The sequence below is a fragment of the Colobus angolensis genome, unplaced genomic scaffold (genome assembly GCF_000951035.1).
Source record: "Colobus angolensis palliatus isolate OR3802 unplaced genomic scaffold, Cang.pa_1.0 Scaffold7, whole genome shotgun sequence".
Classification (NCBI taxonomy): domain Eukaryota; kingdom Metazoa; phylum Chordata; class Mammalia; order Primates; family Cercopithecidae; genus Colobus; species Colobus angolensis.
The window spans coordinates 14763326-14779085 of record NW_012120709.1 but is presented as its reverse complement, the minus strand read 5'-3'; the positions used below and the strand labels follow the sequence as shown (position 1 = coordinate 14779085).

The window sequence follows — 15760 nt, the reverse complement described above, 5'->3', positions numbered from 1 at the left end:
AATATCAAGTGAGGCAGCAAAATCACCCCTGGTTTTAAGAACAACTGCTTTTGGATCATACACAATGAAAGTATATATTTCTACATACTGTTGTACATAAAACTATGTATGCTGTACTTTTAATGGCAAAGGGATTTTTCAGAGGATAAATGTCTATTATGAGATCTCCTTACTTACCAAATTCTGAGTCGTTATAATCTTTGTGGAAACTGACTCCACTATATTCATGCAAAATTCAGTTTGTTAAAATCTAGGCAAAAGAGCCTAAAACTCTGAAGAGGACTGAATTTATTTTAAAAATATGGTAAACAAGTAAAAAACTTTGCATTTAGGATACCAGGATCTTTGCACTTGTCATATTCTAGTACAGATCTTTTAGGCTAGAAATGTCAACTAGATCACTTTCTAGGCCCAAAGAAAGAACACTGATATTTGCCTTTTTGTCAGGAGGCGATTAAGAAACACTACTAGGATACTTAGACTGAGACGCAACATTATCAGTCTGGGTGTGTGGTAGGCTCCCTGGTTCACACTGCATCGTCAGTTGCCTATCCTCCTCAGATTGGGAGCTTTATATAGGCAGACTATGCCTGCCTTGCTCACTGCTTTCTCCTTAGGAACGAGTCCCATGCCTGGCACACAGAACACACAAATATCTGAATAAAGTGAATGAGTCTTAGTATATGCTTTTAGAATTATTTATTCAAAAACACTTTATAATAGATTCAGGTAACAGTAAAGTAATACAATCAATAGTACTAAAATAAATCTATAGAAAATAGATAATTTCATTAAGGTGCAATTAAAATACTTGAAATTGGGACACATCTCTATATTTCAAACCAACATACTGGCTTTCTACTTTTAAAAAGACTATTCTAGTCTTTAAGATGTCCAAAGTTTTTCCTCTTTGCTTTTATTTGCTTTGGACCATATTTAAATTTTTAACATTCCTAAGTGCATACATTTTAGGCATACACTATAATGACCAAGAGTTTTTTGTGAACCTACTGATTAGGCAGACACTTTGGGGAGGTATGACCTGCACAAAGTAGGGTGGGAGGGCTATTATCTCCCTTAATCTGGACACAACTGTTCAAGCAGTCTATAATTTATTAGCTTCTCTTAATAGCTTCACTATTTGGTTTTCATTGACCTTTTGAGCAACTGACTGGCAAACCCCAGATTCTTTTCACCTGAAATCTTTTCATGTTAGATATTGTCCATATTACACTTGTACTTATAATTTACTATCTTCTTGCCTTCGACAACTTATTTCTCCAAATTTTGATTTCTCCAGCAGTAAATTGGGATTTCACTAATCTTGCAAGGCAAAGATCAGAGATGCTGCATATAATATGTGTCAGTGACTTAGCATACAACAAATATTCTATGATTAATATTTTCAAAATCTAACTACTCCTCTTTTGTCCTTGGCAGTTTTCTAAGTCATTTGCAGAAAGTGTTCCAGCTTGCCAAAGCTTTTTTTTTTTTGAGACAGACTCTCGCTCTGTTGCCCAGGCTGGAATGCAATGGCAACCCTGTCTCTACTAAAAATACAAAAAAACATCTTTTATAATCTTAATTCTGTCATCGGTGAATTAGTTATTTCTCCTAGGTCTGTGATCTGTATGTAAATTTGATAAACTTTTCAAAGCCATTGATTAGAATACTTGAACAGAATAGGAGCCTTATGGCATACCACGCAAGGCTAAAGAGCGGATTAATGATGTTATTCAAAGCTCTCTGGATGCATCAACTAGCAAGAATTAGCTACAAATTCATTTAACTATACTATTATCTAGTTGATAATTTCTAATTCCACCCATGAAGACTTCAGGGCTTTCTTAAAGACATTCTAAGTTTACTGCGTTTCCTTGATTTACTACAGTAATAAAAACTACCAATATATACCAAATATTCATTTAGGCAGCTTATAAGAAAAAGATACACCAAGGTAAGTTTGTAATTTGAAATGCAAAGTAATATTCTGAACAGTTCTCCAGAAATCAAACCAACAAATTTATAGTCCAAAAAGTTCTGGAGATTGGTTTTAGGGGAGGGGAATGTGAGATCAAATATGAATGAGTGCCTGCCATTGGCAGTAAAAAGAAATGCCAACTCTTCCTAAGAAAAAAATTTATATAACCTTCAAGGTCCAAATATGAGGAGAAAGCTCAACCACCCATTTGTTAATCTCTGCAGCTGGGATGAACATTTTCCTTAGGATGGAGAAGAGATTATACTCACTAATACAGGAGTCAGTAGTTTTACTTTCAGGTGGCTTTTTATCTGATGTTTATCTGATATGATGACAGTTGGGGGACAGAGAAATGTTCCACTTCTAGCTATGTATCAAACTAGATACCTAAGCCCTTCCCTTCAAACAGAACACAGAGAAATGCTAGATAAAATGTAGAAAACATTCTTTTAAATGCATACTAGAACTTACAAGAAAGTAAGGGGAAATCGTTATGGTCACAAATGAGGGGAATGAGGCCGGGTGTGGTGACTCACACCTGTAATCCCAGCACTTTGGGAGGCAGAGGCGGGTGGATCACGAGGTCAGGTGATTGAGATCATCCTGGCTAACACAGTGAAACTCCTCTACTAAAAATTCAAAAACTCAGGCATGTTGGCACACGTCTATAGTCCCAGCTACTTAGGAGGCTGAGGCAGGAGAATCGCTTGAACCCAGGAGGTGGAGGTTGCAGTGAGCTGAGACTCCAGCCTGGGTGACAGAACAAGACTGTCTCAAAAAAAATGAAGGGAATGAAAAACCAGAGAGGTAAATATGTGAGCTGATGCTGTAGCTGTCTTAGAACAATTTGCCAGTTCATTAACCCATGGCTTTTAGCTTCGACATCTATATGGGGACTAAAGAACCCAGGACTTGCCAAAGGCAGGCAGTGGGAATTAAATGTACCTCCTTCCACCCCTACCATAAAGGTGGGACACATGGAAGCTTATACTCTCAGTGAAAAAGGCGTCAATCAAATATTCTGCCCACTAGCACAGGGAGATGAGGAGGAATTATGTCTGCCTTGGCCGGAGAAATCTCCTATCAGTAAGTTATACTACACTTCAGGTATGGAAACCCTAAAGCCAAGAAATTAAAAATAAGAATGGGCATGTGTCAGCAATAGCCCTGGGAATATGACATAAACAGAGACCCACGATTCCCATAGATAAAGCCTTGCTGAAAATAAACTCAATTTTCAAAAAGACAAAAATGGATAAAGTCTATCAAATATAAAAATCAACAGGTATAAACAGCAGGAACGAAATTTAATAGAACTATTAGAGTGACTATCAAGTACAGACATTTAAAATAATTAGTGACATAAAAAGAAAACATTAAAAAATGACATCAAGAAACAGAGATCTGAAAAAATGATGCATAATTAGAAATGAAAAACAATTTCTGAAAGAAGCCCAAGGGATAGGGTAAAAGAGATTATATACAGCTGACAAGAGAATTCATGAACTAGAAGGCAATATATGAAGGTATCACAGAAAGATAACATATATGGACAATACAGAAGGGCTTAAAAGATAAAGAGAATAGAATGAGAAGTTTCAATACACACTTAAAAAAATATAACTACACTGTGTCTTTGAAATTTGTTCTCCGTAACAGCTTCATTATTTAGTAACACAGTGATCTTACTAGGAAAAATCCAAATACATTTCTGTTTTTTTTTTTCTTGAGACGGTGTTTTGCTCTTGTCACCCAGGCTAGAGTGCAATGGCATGATTTTGGCTCATAGCAACCTCCACCTCCCAGGTTCAAGAGATTCTTCGGCCTCAGCCTTTCGAGTAGCTGGGATTACAGGTGCCCGCCACCATGCCCGGCTAATTTTTGTATTTTTAGTAGAGATGGGGTTTCACCATACTGGCCAGGCTGGTGTCTTGGCCAGGCTGGTCTCGAACTCCCGACCTTGTGATCCGCCCACCTCAGCCTCCCGAAGTGCCGGGATTACAGGCGTGAGCTGCTGTATCCAGCCCGAATAACCATTATTTGTAAAGAGTGAGAGCAGAGATGTTTCTTAAGACCATCAAAACATTTTTGAGTGGTGATTAAATCAAGTATTAAAACCAACATTCAAAAAAAACCCACAATAGTTCTTAGTTAAATATGAATCCCTACTTAAAGTATGTTGGCAGGTTAAAAATAAAGGCTAAAATATAATTTCTAAAGGCTGAATGCAAGGGTAATCATATGCTGAAGATCACACCCAAGCTTTCCATCCTGGGAAAAGTCGGCTGAGATTTTTGGGGTCCATGGCCTGCTGTATGAGCAGATTCACTTGCCCACCAACACTGAGCACAGTGCCTTCTTCCACTCCTTTCAGTTTCTCTTGTAGTCTCATTAAGACACGTTCAGCTACTTTGTTGAAACTCTGGTCAATATCACTAAGGACAAAAACACAAAGGTTTCAGTGAGGTGAACAGTTTAAAGGCCTGGGGAATAAGAAAATCTGAACAACCGACAGGACCTTCTTAAAATACTGCTCACCTGAGATTTCGTTTGCATTCTTGGTCATCTGCATTCAGAGTAGGGTGAAGCTCAGTTTCATCTTCTGGCCTCTGCTGTAAATACAAAGCTTTCAAAGGATTCATGGTCCAGTCAAAGAGTGGATCATACAGAAGGACCTAAACAGAGAGAACATATGTCTTAAAAGAACAATGTACATTTTAATCACATACTGAGAAACAGTAGAACCAGTATCATACAAATAACAGAGGCCAGTCACGTGGTAGATGATGGGGGAGGGGAACAAACATCATACACGCTTCATGTTTCCTTGTGGAGGAAACTATCCTAGCATAATGCTCCAAGCTTCTCATTCAACCCTGAATTCATTCTTCTTCCATGGTTAGGGGTGACATCCCTTGACCCATGTTTCCCGACTGGATGGAACTAATCTATTAAAAGGAGATGAGCATTAGTCACTCTTTCCTTCTCTCTCTACTCTTAACCCTGGGTTAGGGTATTTGCTTTGTAGGGCCCAATTCTTCCTCAGCCAGACTGTCTCAAGATATAGATTGGATTGTGGGGACTGGAGAGCATGAGCAAGCCTATTTGGACCTCACTCCTAAGCCATCTTCTCCAATAGTTTTATCAGTAACAAACCTGAAATTCTGATCTCTACTCTATTCCCCTATGGCTCTTTTTCTCTCAGTTCTAAATCTGGGTGGATCCAAAGAGGTATAATTTATTGAAACCTCCTCAAAACCCGAGGTTTGGTACTGTGTTTGGAATCTTGAGATATATATTAGGTGTAGAATTAGGATACCAAAACAACTGACATGTCTAGAGCAAGTGGCTTTAGGTCTTAAATTTTAGAAAGTGAGGTCATGAGGAATCTGATATTGGCAGTTCAGAACAGCTAACTGCTCTGGTATTTATAAACACAGAACTTAAAAAAAATAGGCTTTGGCAAACGCTTACAAATCTTAGTAGTAAGTGGAGACAATACAAAGAATGATTCTACAGGGCATTCCAGTATTACAAGGTTGGAACACTTTTTTGCTGCTGCCTGTACACAGTTTCTCAGTAAATCTGCAGGTTGGGACTATAACATGTCTTTAGCAGATTTAGTTTCAGGACATGTACTATATTAGCAGAACCAAAATCTCTCTATTTTTTAATGCTGTTTTGAGTGTCCTCCAGGACCATTAAATACTGTGGAGAAACTGGGCTTGATTACACGTGGCTTGTTCGTAAGTTCAAGGGTTCCTATGTGACTTCAAGTTGGGCATTGACATGGCTTTAGATTTCAGAGATCCAAACCAGTTTCACCCACAAAAGGAAAATATTAGTATATTTTATTAATGAACTAATGAAAAGGAATGAAGGCCTCTAATATAGACTAGATGGTTTTCTTGGGTTGAAGTAGAATAAAAATCCAAATTACTTCAAAACCAAGGGCTTGTGTCACGAGTCACACTTGGAAATATTAGACTTAAGGAGGAACTGGAATAAGTAAAAAATTATGCTTCAGTCTGACAATCAAGACAGAAGTGGCTGGAAACAGTAAAGGAATAGAGACTGATTAAGCTAGAGCAGGGTTTCTCACTCTCAGCACTACTGTCATTTTGGATGGGGTATTTCTTTGCTGTGGGGGCTAACTTGTACATTCTGGGGTGTTCACCAGCATCCCTGGCCTCTACCCAGTAGATGCCAATACTGTCCTCATCTCCCATCCCCAATTGTGACAACCAAAAATGCCTCCAGACATTGCCAACTGTCCTCTAGGGGACAAAATTGCTCATGGCTAAGCATCATTGAGCTAGAGGGAGAGAGATATTTCCTTAGCAGAACATATAAAATCTTAAGAGGACAGAATGGTCCATTGGGAAGAAAATGAAATCTTGAAGGCCAGGAGAGACAAATACACTGAGAGGAAAAGGGAAATACACCCAGGTCAAAGTGCTCTGAAGGAGGGGCTTTGGAAGCAGGGAGATCAGATCAGAAATAATGACTGTGTCTCAATGAAATCTAAGAGAAGAAAAGAATCCAAGAGAGGAGAGAAATGATGTCCCAGAGGACTGGGAACCTGGATGCTATTGAGAAGCACCCTCCTAAAGCTGAAGGCAGAAAGTGGTCTTACTGTGGTAAGATCACTGGGGAAGTTATTATTGAAGATTGGGATAATCACACCAAATGATTTTGGGAAATTCAGACAGATTTACGGAGGGAAGATCAGGTAGGTGAGTGTAAAAATACACAAAACATTGGAGGGTGTGTTTAAAGGTGAGAGTTATTGTAGGTGGAGATGCAAATCACTTTTCAGACTCAAAACCCTCACTCAGGAAATCCAAAGTCCTTACAATGGCAAAGAATCTGGCCACTGTCACTTCTCTAATTTGATCTCCTACCACTCTAAAAAATGAAGTCCATAAGCAGTTTGGCATTAAACTAGTAAGATTTTTGAGGCCCTAAAAGAACTACCGTCTTCTGGTGAGTGTTAGGTAGGATAAAACTACTGGAAGAAACTCCCAACTCCACCTTAGCATAAAAATCCCTTCTGACTGAGACTAGGTAGAGTAAAATACTAAAGAATATGTTAAGCTGCTTTGACTCTTTAATTTGAAAAGTTTGGGTTTTTTTTTTTTATTTGTTTTTTGTTTTTTTTTTAAAAGACAGAGTCTTGCTCTTGTCGCCCAGGTTGGAGGGCAATGGCACGATTTTGGCTCACTGTAACCTCCGCCTCCTGGGTTCAAGCGATTCTCCTGCCTCAGCCTCCTGAGAAGTTGGGATTACAGGTGCCTGCCACCACACCCAGCTAATTTTTGTATTTTTATTAGAGATGGGGTTTCACCATGTTGGCCAAACTGGTCTCAAACTCCTAACCTCAGGTGATCCACCCCCCTCGGCCTCTCAAAATGCTGGGATTACAGGCGTGAGCCACCGCACCTGGCCTGGGCTTCTTTTTCTTACATGACCAAGTGCAAGATAATATAACTTTAGAGTTTAATTTCGACATTATTGAGGCATCCATGTTATCATGTATTCTTTTTTTAAAATGTTACACATCATGCTTATTTTCTGTATCATTTATTCTGACTGCAGAACCAATGGCAAACTGTAACAAATGACAACATGTATGAACAGAATTTGAAATGGGTGAAAGAAAAAAGAATATATTTTTAACCTTGGGAATAGCACAGCCTTGGATTTAATTTTACCAAAATATTACTGGGACCTATTTCAGCAAACTCTTTGTAGCAAAATCTGTATTACCATCTGCGGTCCAAAGGAGATCTATAAAGATGCCTTGGTTCATAAAGGTGCACACAGGACCACCCTGTGGTCTTCCAAGGGATAAAGCCCCACCCTTATTGACCACAGGCTTAATGGTTAATGCCAATGAACTAAGACAGTTTTCATATCCTAGTTGTACAGTAGGAGAGATTTTTTAAAATACATATATTCCTGCCCCATCCCTAGAAACCTGGTTTGGATTTGATCAGCATCAATGTTTTTTAAAAGCAGTACAAGTAATACTAACATGCAGCCAGTCCAACATTATCAGGTTAAAGGAAGAAAAGCTGAGGAGTGGAAGAGGCAAGCCCATGCTGCACTCTACCTGCCATGTTTCCCTGGGGAGGCCACACTCCTGATTTCTTGTCTCACATACCCTTACCAGGTTGGTGAATGACTGGCATAGGTACTAACAGCACAGACACTGAAATTTGTCTGACTTCCTTTTTTTCTGCCCTGGATCAAGACAAGGCAGTGTTCCTGATTACATATGTTTGCTCTGCAGGCCCAAACCCTATACAGGTTCCTGAGAGTCCCAAGGTTAAGACAGCAGAGAGGTACTGAGGTAGCACCAGCAGTAAACTAGTTTGGCCCTCATTCCTAAGCCATGTTCCTCTAGTAACAATGCTGACAATTTGATCTCCATTTGTCTGACTAATTAGTTCTGAACCTGGGCAGGGAAAAAGGAGATACCGATTTCCCTTAAGCCCTAATGGAAACCATTCTGAAAATAATACCACCACATGGAATATCTAAATGTCAAAGAGTTGATTTACGAATTGAAAACTAGAGACTACTTAACTTACAATGCTATAACATTCCAAGCAGCTCGAGGGGGCTGAAGGCATTTCTAAACCAGTATTTTTGGATGTGTGAAAAGGCTAAGTGCGCAATCTCCTCCCTTCTGCTGCCCAGCCACATCCCCCTATGTTAAAATGAAGCAGTGCTCTTCACATCAGTGACTTCCCGATGAGGTACAGTCTACCTGGTTTAAAAAAAAAAAAAAAAAAAAAAGGTCTTCCTTATAAAATACTTTACCTCTACAATGGTTAACAGAGTTTCCTGAGAGTTTCTCATCACTTCCATGGTTTTCTCACAGCATCTAGAGTCAAACACATTATAAATACAGATTTTGTTACACACCAATGTTTTCAACATATCTTTATTTGTATACTCTCATGTGTAGTATGCTGAGCCTATGCTTGTTAATAATCTACAAATTTGTATCTCAAAATAGGATAATACCTGGCAGAGTGGGCTTTCATTAGATATCTGAAATGAATACAAGTATGTATTTGACTATTTCTGCAAGCTTGGCATTTACAAGAATAACACAACACTACTATGAAAGATTTATTTCCGTCTTTAATTTTCTTTTCTTTTTTTTTTTTTTTTTGCAACGGGATCTTGCTACATTACCCTGGCTGGTCTCAAACTCCTGGGGCCAAGTCATCCTCCTGCCTCAGTGTCCCAAGTAGCTGGGATTACAGTCATGCACCTCTGTGCTCAGCTCTGAGTCTTTGATTATTGTGGCAATTATTAGTTTACACTGACTTCAATCTGCCCCAATCTGAGTACACAGACCTATGCTGAGAAAACTACAAGGAACTGCAAAGTTTTTTTTGTAGCACAATGTTACACTGGAACACAAGCTCCTATAAATAAAAATGTAGTCTCTTCTATATCCCCAGTGATGAACACCCAATAGTAGTTCTGATCACTAAAAAGGAGTCAGCCAGGACAGAGGTGTTAAAAGTAAAGGTGGGATGCTTCCAGAGGAGGTTTGGAATAACAGTATGTATGTTACATGGGCTTAGCTCCCAGGTGGGTAGAAGGAAGGGGAACTATTATTGCTTTTACCCAGGGTCTTTTCCTTAGTATTGGTAAAGCACTGGGTTATGATTCCAGCATTAAATTCTATAATCTGTACAAATCTCTAACCCATGTGTGTATATATATGTGTATACACACACACACACACACACACAAATTTTTTTTTAGAGACTGGGTCTCTCTGTATTGCCTAGGCTGGACTCAAACTCCTGGGCTCAAACAATCCTCCCACTTCAGCCTCCTGAGTAGCTGGGATTACAGGTGCAAAGAACCATGCCCAGCCCATGTAATTTTGACATCAAAAATTATTTCCCTCCTTTACTTTGTATCACTTACCTTCTGAAGACACCTTCAACACCAGTAATGCCCATGCCATCCACAATATCTCTGGTGAGTCTAAAAGGAACTGTCTCAGGAGTAGGAAGGATTTTGCCCTGTTCAAAAGCAACACCTAAAGTAAAGAATACAGTGAGGTTAGGAGGTTTGGCAGCTAATTTACTTTCTTTCCAGTTAGAATGTGAACTTTACAAAGGCAACAAACCATTTGTTACCTATATTCTATGAATACTAGTACATACAATAGTTTATTTCTACTCTGGCTGCCTTCCTCATCATCATCTCTATGAGATCCACCTCAAATCCAAATAACATAACTTCTTCTTGATGTAACTAGAGAAATCTAGGTTAAAGGGTGATTTTTAAAAATGAAGTAACTACTGGTATAATTTAAAATGGAAACGACATATTTATATTTAAAAAATTTTTAGGCTGGGCGCCGTGGCTCACACCTGTAATCCCAGCACTTTGAGAGGCCGAGAAGGCCTGATCACCTGAGGTCAGGAGTTAAGAGACCAGCCTGGCCAACATGGTGAAACCATGTCTCTACTAAAAATGCAAAAATTAGCTGGGCGTGGTGGCAGGCGCCTGTAATCCCAGTTACTCGGGAGGCTGATACAGGAGAATCACTTGAACCTGGGAGGTGGAGGATACAGTGAGCTGAGATCGTGCCATTGCACTCCAGCCTGGGCAACAAGAGTGAAATTCTATCTCAAAAAAAAAAAAAAAATTAATGAGACTTTATAATTATATGTTCACTTGGAGTTACAAGAAATCATACAGGAAAGATCATCCCATATGCCTTTTACCCATTTCACCCCAACTGTAATATCCTGCAAAACTATACTACTACTGACATCAATGAAGTCAAGATACACAATACTCCTATCACAAGGATCCTCATACTGCCCTTTATGGCCACACCTATTTCCTTCCCATAGCCTATCACCCAGCCCCCTAACCCCCTATTTTTCTAGCAACCACTAATCTGTTCTCCATTTTTACAATTTTGTCATTTCAAGTATGTTATACAAATGCAAGTGGAATAATCATACAGTACGTAACCTTTTGGGAATAGCTTTTCACACTCTGCCTAATTCTCTGGAGATTCATCCAAATTGTTATGTTTATCAATAGTTCTGTTTCTTTTCATTGCTGAGTAGTATTTCAGGGCATGGATGTAACACAGTTTGTTTAAGCATTTGCCCACTGTAGGACATCTGGATTTTTCCGGTTCTTGGCTATTATGAATAAAGCTGCTATATACATTTGTAGTACATGGCCATTTTATGAGTAGATTTTGTTAAGTTTTGCGAGTTCTTAAAGATTGCTCTTCTAGTATCAAGTCTAGGAACTCTGATTTGCCCTAGATGCTAAAGATTTCCTCTTAATTTTCTTCCTCTGTCGCTCAGCTTGAGTAATTTCTACTGCTCTGTCTTCTGTTCACTGATCACTTCTTCTGTCTCCTCATTCTGCAGTTGAAATTTATTTTATTTACTATATTTTTCTGTTCTAAAATTTCCATCTGGTTCTCCTTTATATCTATTTCTATACTGAGACTAATTATTTCTGTGCTGAGACTTACTATATTTTCATTTGTTTCAAGCATGTTTATAATTGCTCCTTCAAGCGTTTTTATGATGGCTGCTTTAGAATCTTAGATAATTCAAACATCATTGTCATCTCAGTGCTGGCACCTACAGGTGGTCATTTTTCATTAAAGTTGAGACTTTCCTTGTTCCTGGTATGACTAATGATTTTCAATCGATGCCTACACCTTTTAGTTATTATGAGACTCAGGATCTTCCTTAAACTTCTGCTTTTGATGCCTTTGGGAGTCACCACCTTGTTACCGCTAGGTAAGGGCAAAAGACTAGATTCCCCAGTTGGCCTCCACTGACACTCAACAGGGAAAGGGTTTGCCATAGCTGAGTAGGGCTGAAAGTCCAGGTTCCCCAGATATGTCCACGGACACCAAGGAATGAGTCAGAAAAAAGGAAAAAAAGGTTGGAAAATATAGACTAGCAGGTAACAGTATCGAGTGAGAAGGCCTAACACAGGGTTACTGGAGTCCCAGAAACAGGGAGGAACCTGGATGGACCCTATGGCATGAATATGACTAACACAATGTGATGGAAGTGATACTGTGCAAGCTGCGGGCCTAGCCCTTAACTTCCACTTCCTCCCCCTGGGAGCCCCAAGATGCTGAATAGGTCCAGGACGCTATTGTGGACAGAGAGGCCACATAGGAGTGCTGAAGCATCAGACATGTAAGTGAAGAAGCCATCGTGAACTCTGGCCCCGCTGAGTCTTAAGATAACTCCAACCCCAGATGCTAACTGCATCTGCATGAGAGATCCTAAGTGAAAACTGCCCAGCTGAGCCCAGTCAACAGACTATGAGAGATAATAAATAAATAAATAGTGATTTTAAGCTACTAAATTCTGGGGTGGTTTGTTATGCAGCAACAGGTAACCAAACAGATATACACAGAATAGTATACAAATCACCCAAGTGTGTGACTAAGATTTTTGCAAAGTGAACAAATCCACATTAACAGAACACACTAGCATTCCAGAGGCCCCCCTTCAGCCCCTTCTACCAGTCACTAACTACCTCTTTCAAAAGGTCACCACTATCCTGATTTCTAAAACTGTACATTAATTTTATCAGCTTTGAATTTTATATAAATGGAATTATACATATGTACTCTTTTGTGTTGGAATCTTTCACTTAGCATTATATTTGTGAGAGTCTTCTATATTGTGTGTTATTGTTCATTCAATCTCATTATATACAAAGAGAATATTAATATACAATTTGTTCATCCATTCTACCTATGAGGGATATCTGGATTGTTTCCAGTTAGGGGCTATTATGAATAGTGCTACTATAAACATTTTTAAACATATGTGTGCATTTCTGTTGGAGTGGAATTGATGGGTCACAGGATATACATAAAGTCAGCTTTAGTGGATGATGCCAAACAATATTCCAAAGGGGTTGTACCAATTTACCCTTCTCATTTATAGATGCTTTTAGCACAACCTGAATGGACACAGGTTGGCATACTCCTACCTCTAATTTGCATCTTCCAGACCACTGCCTTTTCATTCTCAGATAAAGTCTCACTCCCCTGTTGAGATCCCCACCTTCTGGCTCTAACAAATCCCTCCCATCTTCATGTTTACTATGTAAACCTGTAAGGTTTTCTCTCACATTCACTGAATGTTGGCATGGACCTAGCTCACAATCTTCTCCTCTGTCCCAACTCTAGAATTCTTTCTGGGGACAACCATATAATATCCATGACCATCTCTGTTCTAATGGAATTCAATTTCATTCTCTCTTAGCGAACCACTCATATGGGTTGCACTCCAGAAATGAGTCTCCTAAGACTGCACCTTCTTAGACATTGTAAATTGTACATTCCAATCAAAACTTCTTCTCCTTCGACCCCATATTCTTACTAAACAGTCTCTGAATTTGACTGAGATTTCTAGTTTATTAGCCCTCTTCCTTCCCTAACTCAGCCCATGGGTAGAGAATAAGCTTGATTACTCTCATCAGTGCTTCAAATCTGTTTGTCCCCTTGTCCCTCCACCACATCTACCATTTTAAACTACAACTTAAGCTCCAAAGATGTTGAGGACTGCTGGAAAATCATACAACAACCCTACTGGCTCCACTGCAAATTTAGGATTGAAAGTGTCCCTTAAACTGCTTGCCAGTTCTTATTTATTTATCCCTTTCTAGTCAGGTCTTGGTCTCATTTCCATGGTAAATTTTAGAATTTTATTGTTCTTTTAAGGCCAGTTACCATCCCTCCAATTCTTAGCAAATGAGCATGCTTTCTATTTCTCAGCGAAAACAGAATAGCAAATATAATTCCTTCATACTCCTTCCCCTCCAGCTTAAGACTTTCCTATTGGCATCACTTTTCCTCCTCTCTCAGCAGAAAAGCTAACATGCCTCCAATCTACCAGACTTATGTACTTTATGATATCCCTTGCTATTTCAATTATCTTTTGTTTTTCTCCTGTATCTTCAATATCTAACATGTTTACACCTCTCCTATCTTAAAGCAAGGACCAAATGTGTTTCTCATGCCTGCAGCAAACTTCTCTGCCATCCTTCTCTTCCCTTCTAAACTTCTTATAGGAATATTCCACATTCTTTTTTTTTTTGAGACGGAGTCTTGCTCTATCGGCAGGCTGGAGTGCAGTGGCTTGATCTTGGCTCACTGCAACCTCTGCCTCCAAGGTTCAAGCAATTCTCCTGCCTCAGCCTCTCAAGTAGCTGGGACTACAGGCGCCCACCACCACACCAGGCTAATTTTTTGTATTTTAGTAGAGACAGGGTTTCACCATGTTGGCCAGGATGGTCTTGATCTTCTGATCTTGTGATCTGCGCCTGGCAGATTTCACATTCTTAATCTACACATCCTTAATTTCCATTCAGTCCTTGCCTTTTTACAGTATGGTTTCCTCCATTCTATCCAAAGGCGACTTCCAAGGCTTCTAAGATTGATTACTTGTTAAATTCAGAGGTCTATTTTCAGCATTCATCCTCTCTGACCTTTCTGTATCAGATACTATTGAGCACTACTTCTTTCATAAAAGATTTTCCCCTCTTGCCTTCCAAGATCCTGACTTCCTAGTTTTCAAGACTTGAGTACTTCTCAATTTTTTTCTGGCTTAGCCTTTCCAAGGCTCACTTTCCTTATGATCTCATCTTTAGGTCTCTTTATCGAGGATGATGTGTAAGATCAGAACCTCTTCTAGCCCAACGACTTCAACAGAAATCTATTTGCTGAAGATTCTGGATCTTTGTCATTACATTCACACTCCTTTCTTTCTTATATATTAAACTGTCCATTCCACCTATAAATCCCATTAATACTTCAAAATAATGAGCAAAACCAAATTCATCACTTTCTTATTATTTACAAAACTTGATATACTCCTTAGCTAGAAGCTTCAGTTATCTGGGAGCCCCACTCTCCCACTATTTCCTCATTTAGTATCACTGGTACAGTTTACTACAAAAATGTCCCTCAAATCTAATCTTCTGGTTTCCACAACTTCAGTAAAAATCTTCATCATTTCTCTGCTAACCTATTTATATCCCTTAATTTTTCTTCCTGTTGCCAATACCACTCCCCAAAGTGCTCCTGAAACTACCTTTCTGAAAATAAAATATTATTATGTCCTTCATTTATTTCCTATGGTTTAACGCACTGAAGCTGAAACTCCTCAGCCTGACTTTTTACAGTCTAGTACCAGTCTGTCTCTCAAGTGACTCAACTACAAGCATACTTCACTCCAGATGCATTTAATGTCTCACCACTCCCACAACATGCTACATCTTAAAATTACTCCTTGTTTTAGTGGAATAGCCCTGATTCCTTCTTCTGAATCTGCTCTTATCTTCTGTCTGAATTAAGCTTCCTTTCTTTCTTGAAGACCAGGCTCAAACGTCACCTCATCTATTAAGTTTCACTCAGTATCCCAGGCAGAGTTAACTGTTTCTTCTAGCACAACTGTTTATGCTGAAAACAAAAAACACCAATATTTACTGCTTTGATGTATCTGTCTCTCTTATATTTGTAATATCTTGGTAGGCAAACAACATTCCATGATGACCAAATATTTATTAAAAAGAATAAAGATACATAGATTTGATTACTTACCCAAATCTATATGTACAAGTTCTGCCGACTGCTCATTTATCAAGATATTCTGTACATGTCTATCCCCAAGTCCAAGTATGTAACCGACTGGAAAAAAAACAAAAAACAAAAAACGAACAGTCTGAAAT

General features: G+C 39.0%; 1 protein-coding gene across 3 annotated transcripts in view; it reads right to left on the bottom strand.

The window, feature by feature from the left end:
- Positions 1-682: 682 nt before the first annotated feature.
- ATM (ATM serine/threonine kinase) overlaps positions 683-15760 on the bottom strand; it is a 134540-nt gene continuing 119462 nt past the window's right edge. For all 3 annotated transcript variants that reach the window (XM_011926674.1, XM_011926676.1, XM_011926675.1), the window contains 5 exons: positions 15633-15719; positions 9941-10055; positions 8810-8873; positions 4520-4656; positions 683-4416 (listed from right to left, as the gene is read on the bottom strand). In XM_011926674.1, coding sequence (XP_011782064.1) covers positions 4233-4416; positions 4520-4656; positions 8810-8873; positions 9941-10055; positions 15633-15719 — 587 coding nt within the window. In that variant the 3' untranslated portion in view covers positions 683-4232. The remainder of the gene's footprint in view (positions 4417-4519; positions 4657-8809; positions 8874-9940; positions 10056-15632; positions 15720-15760) is intronic.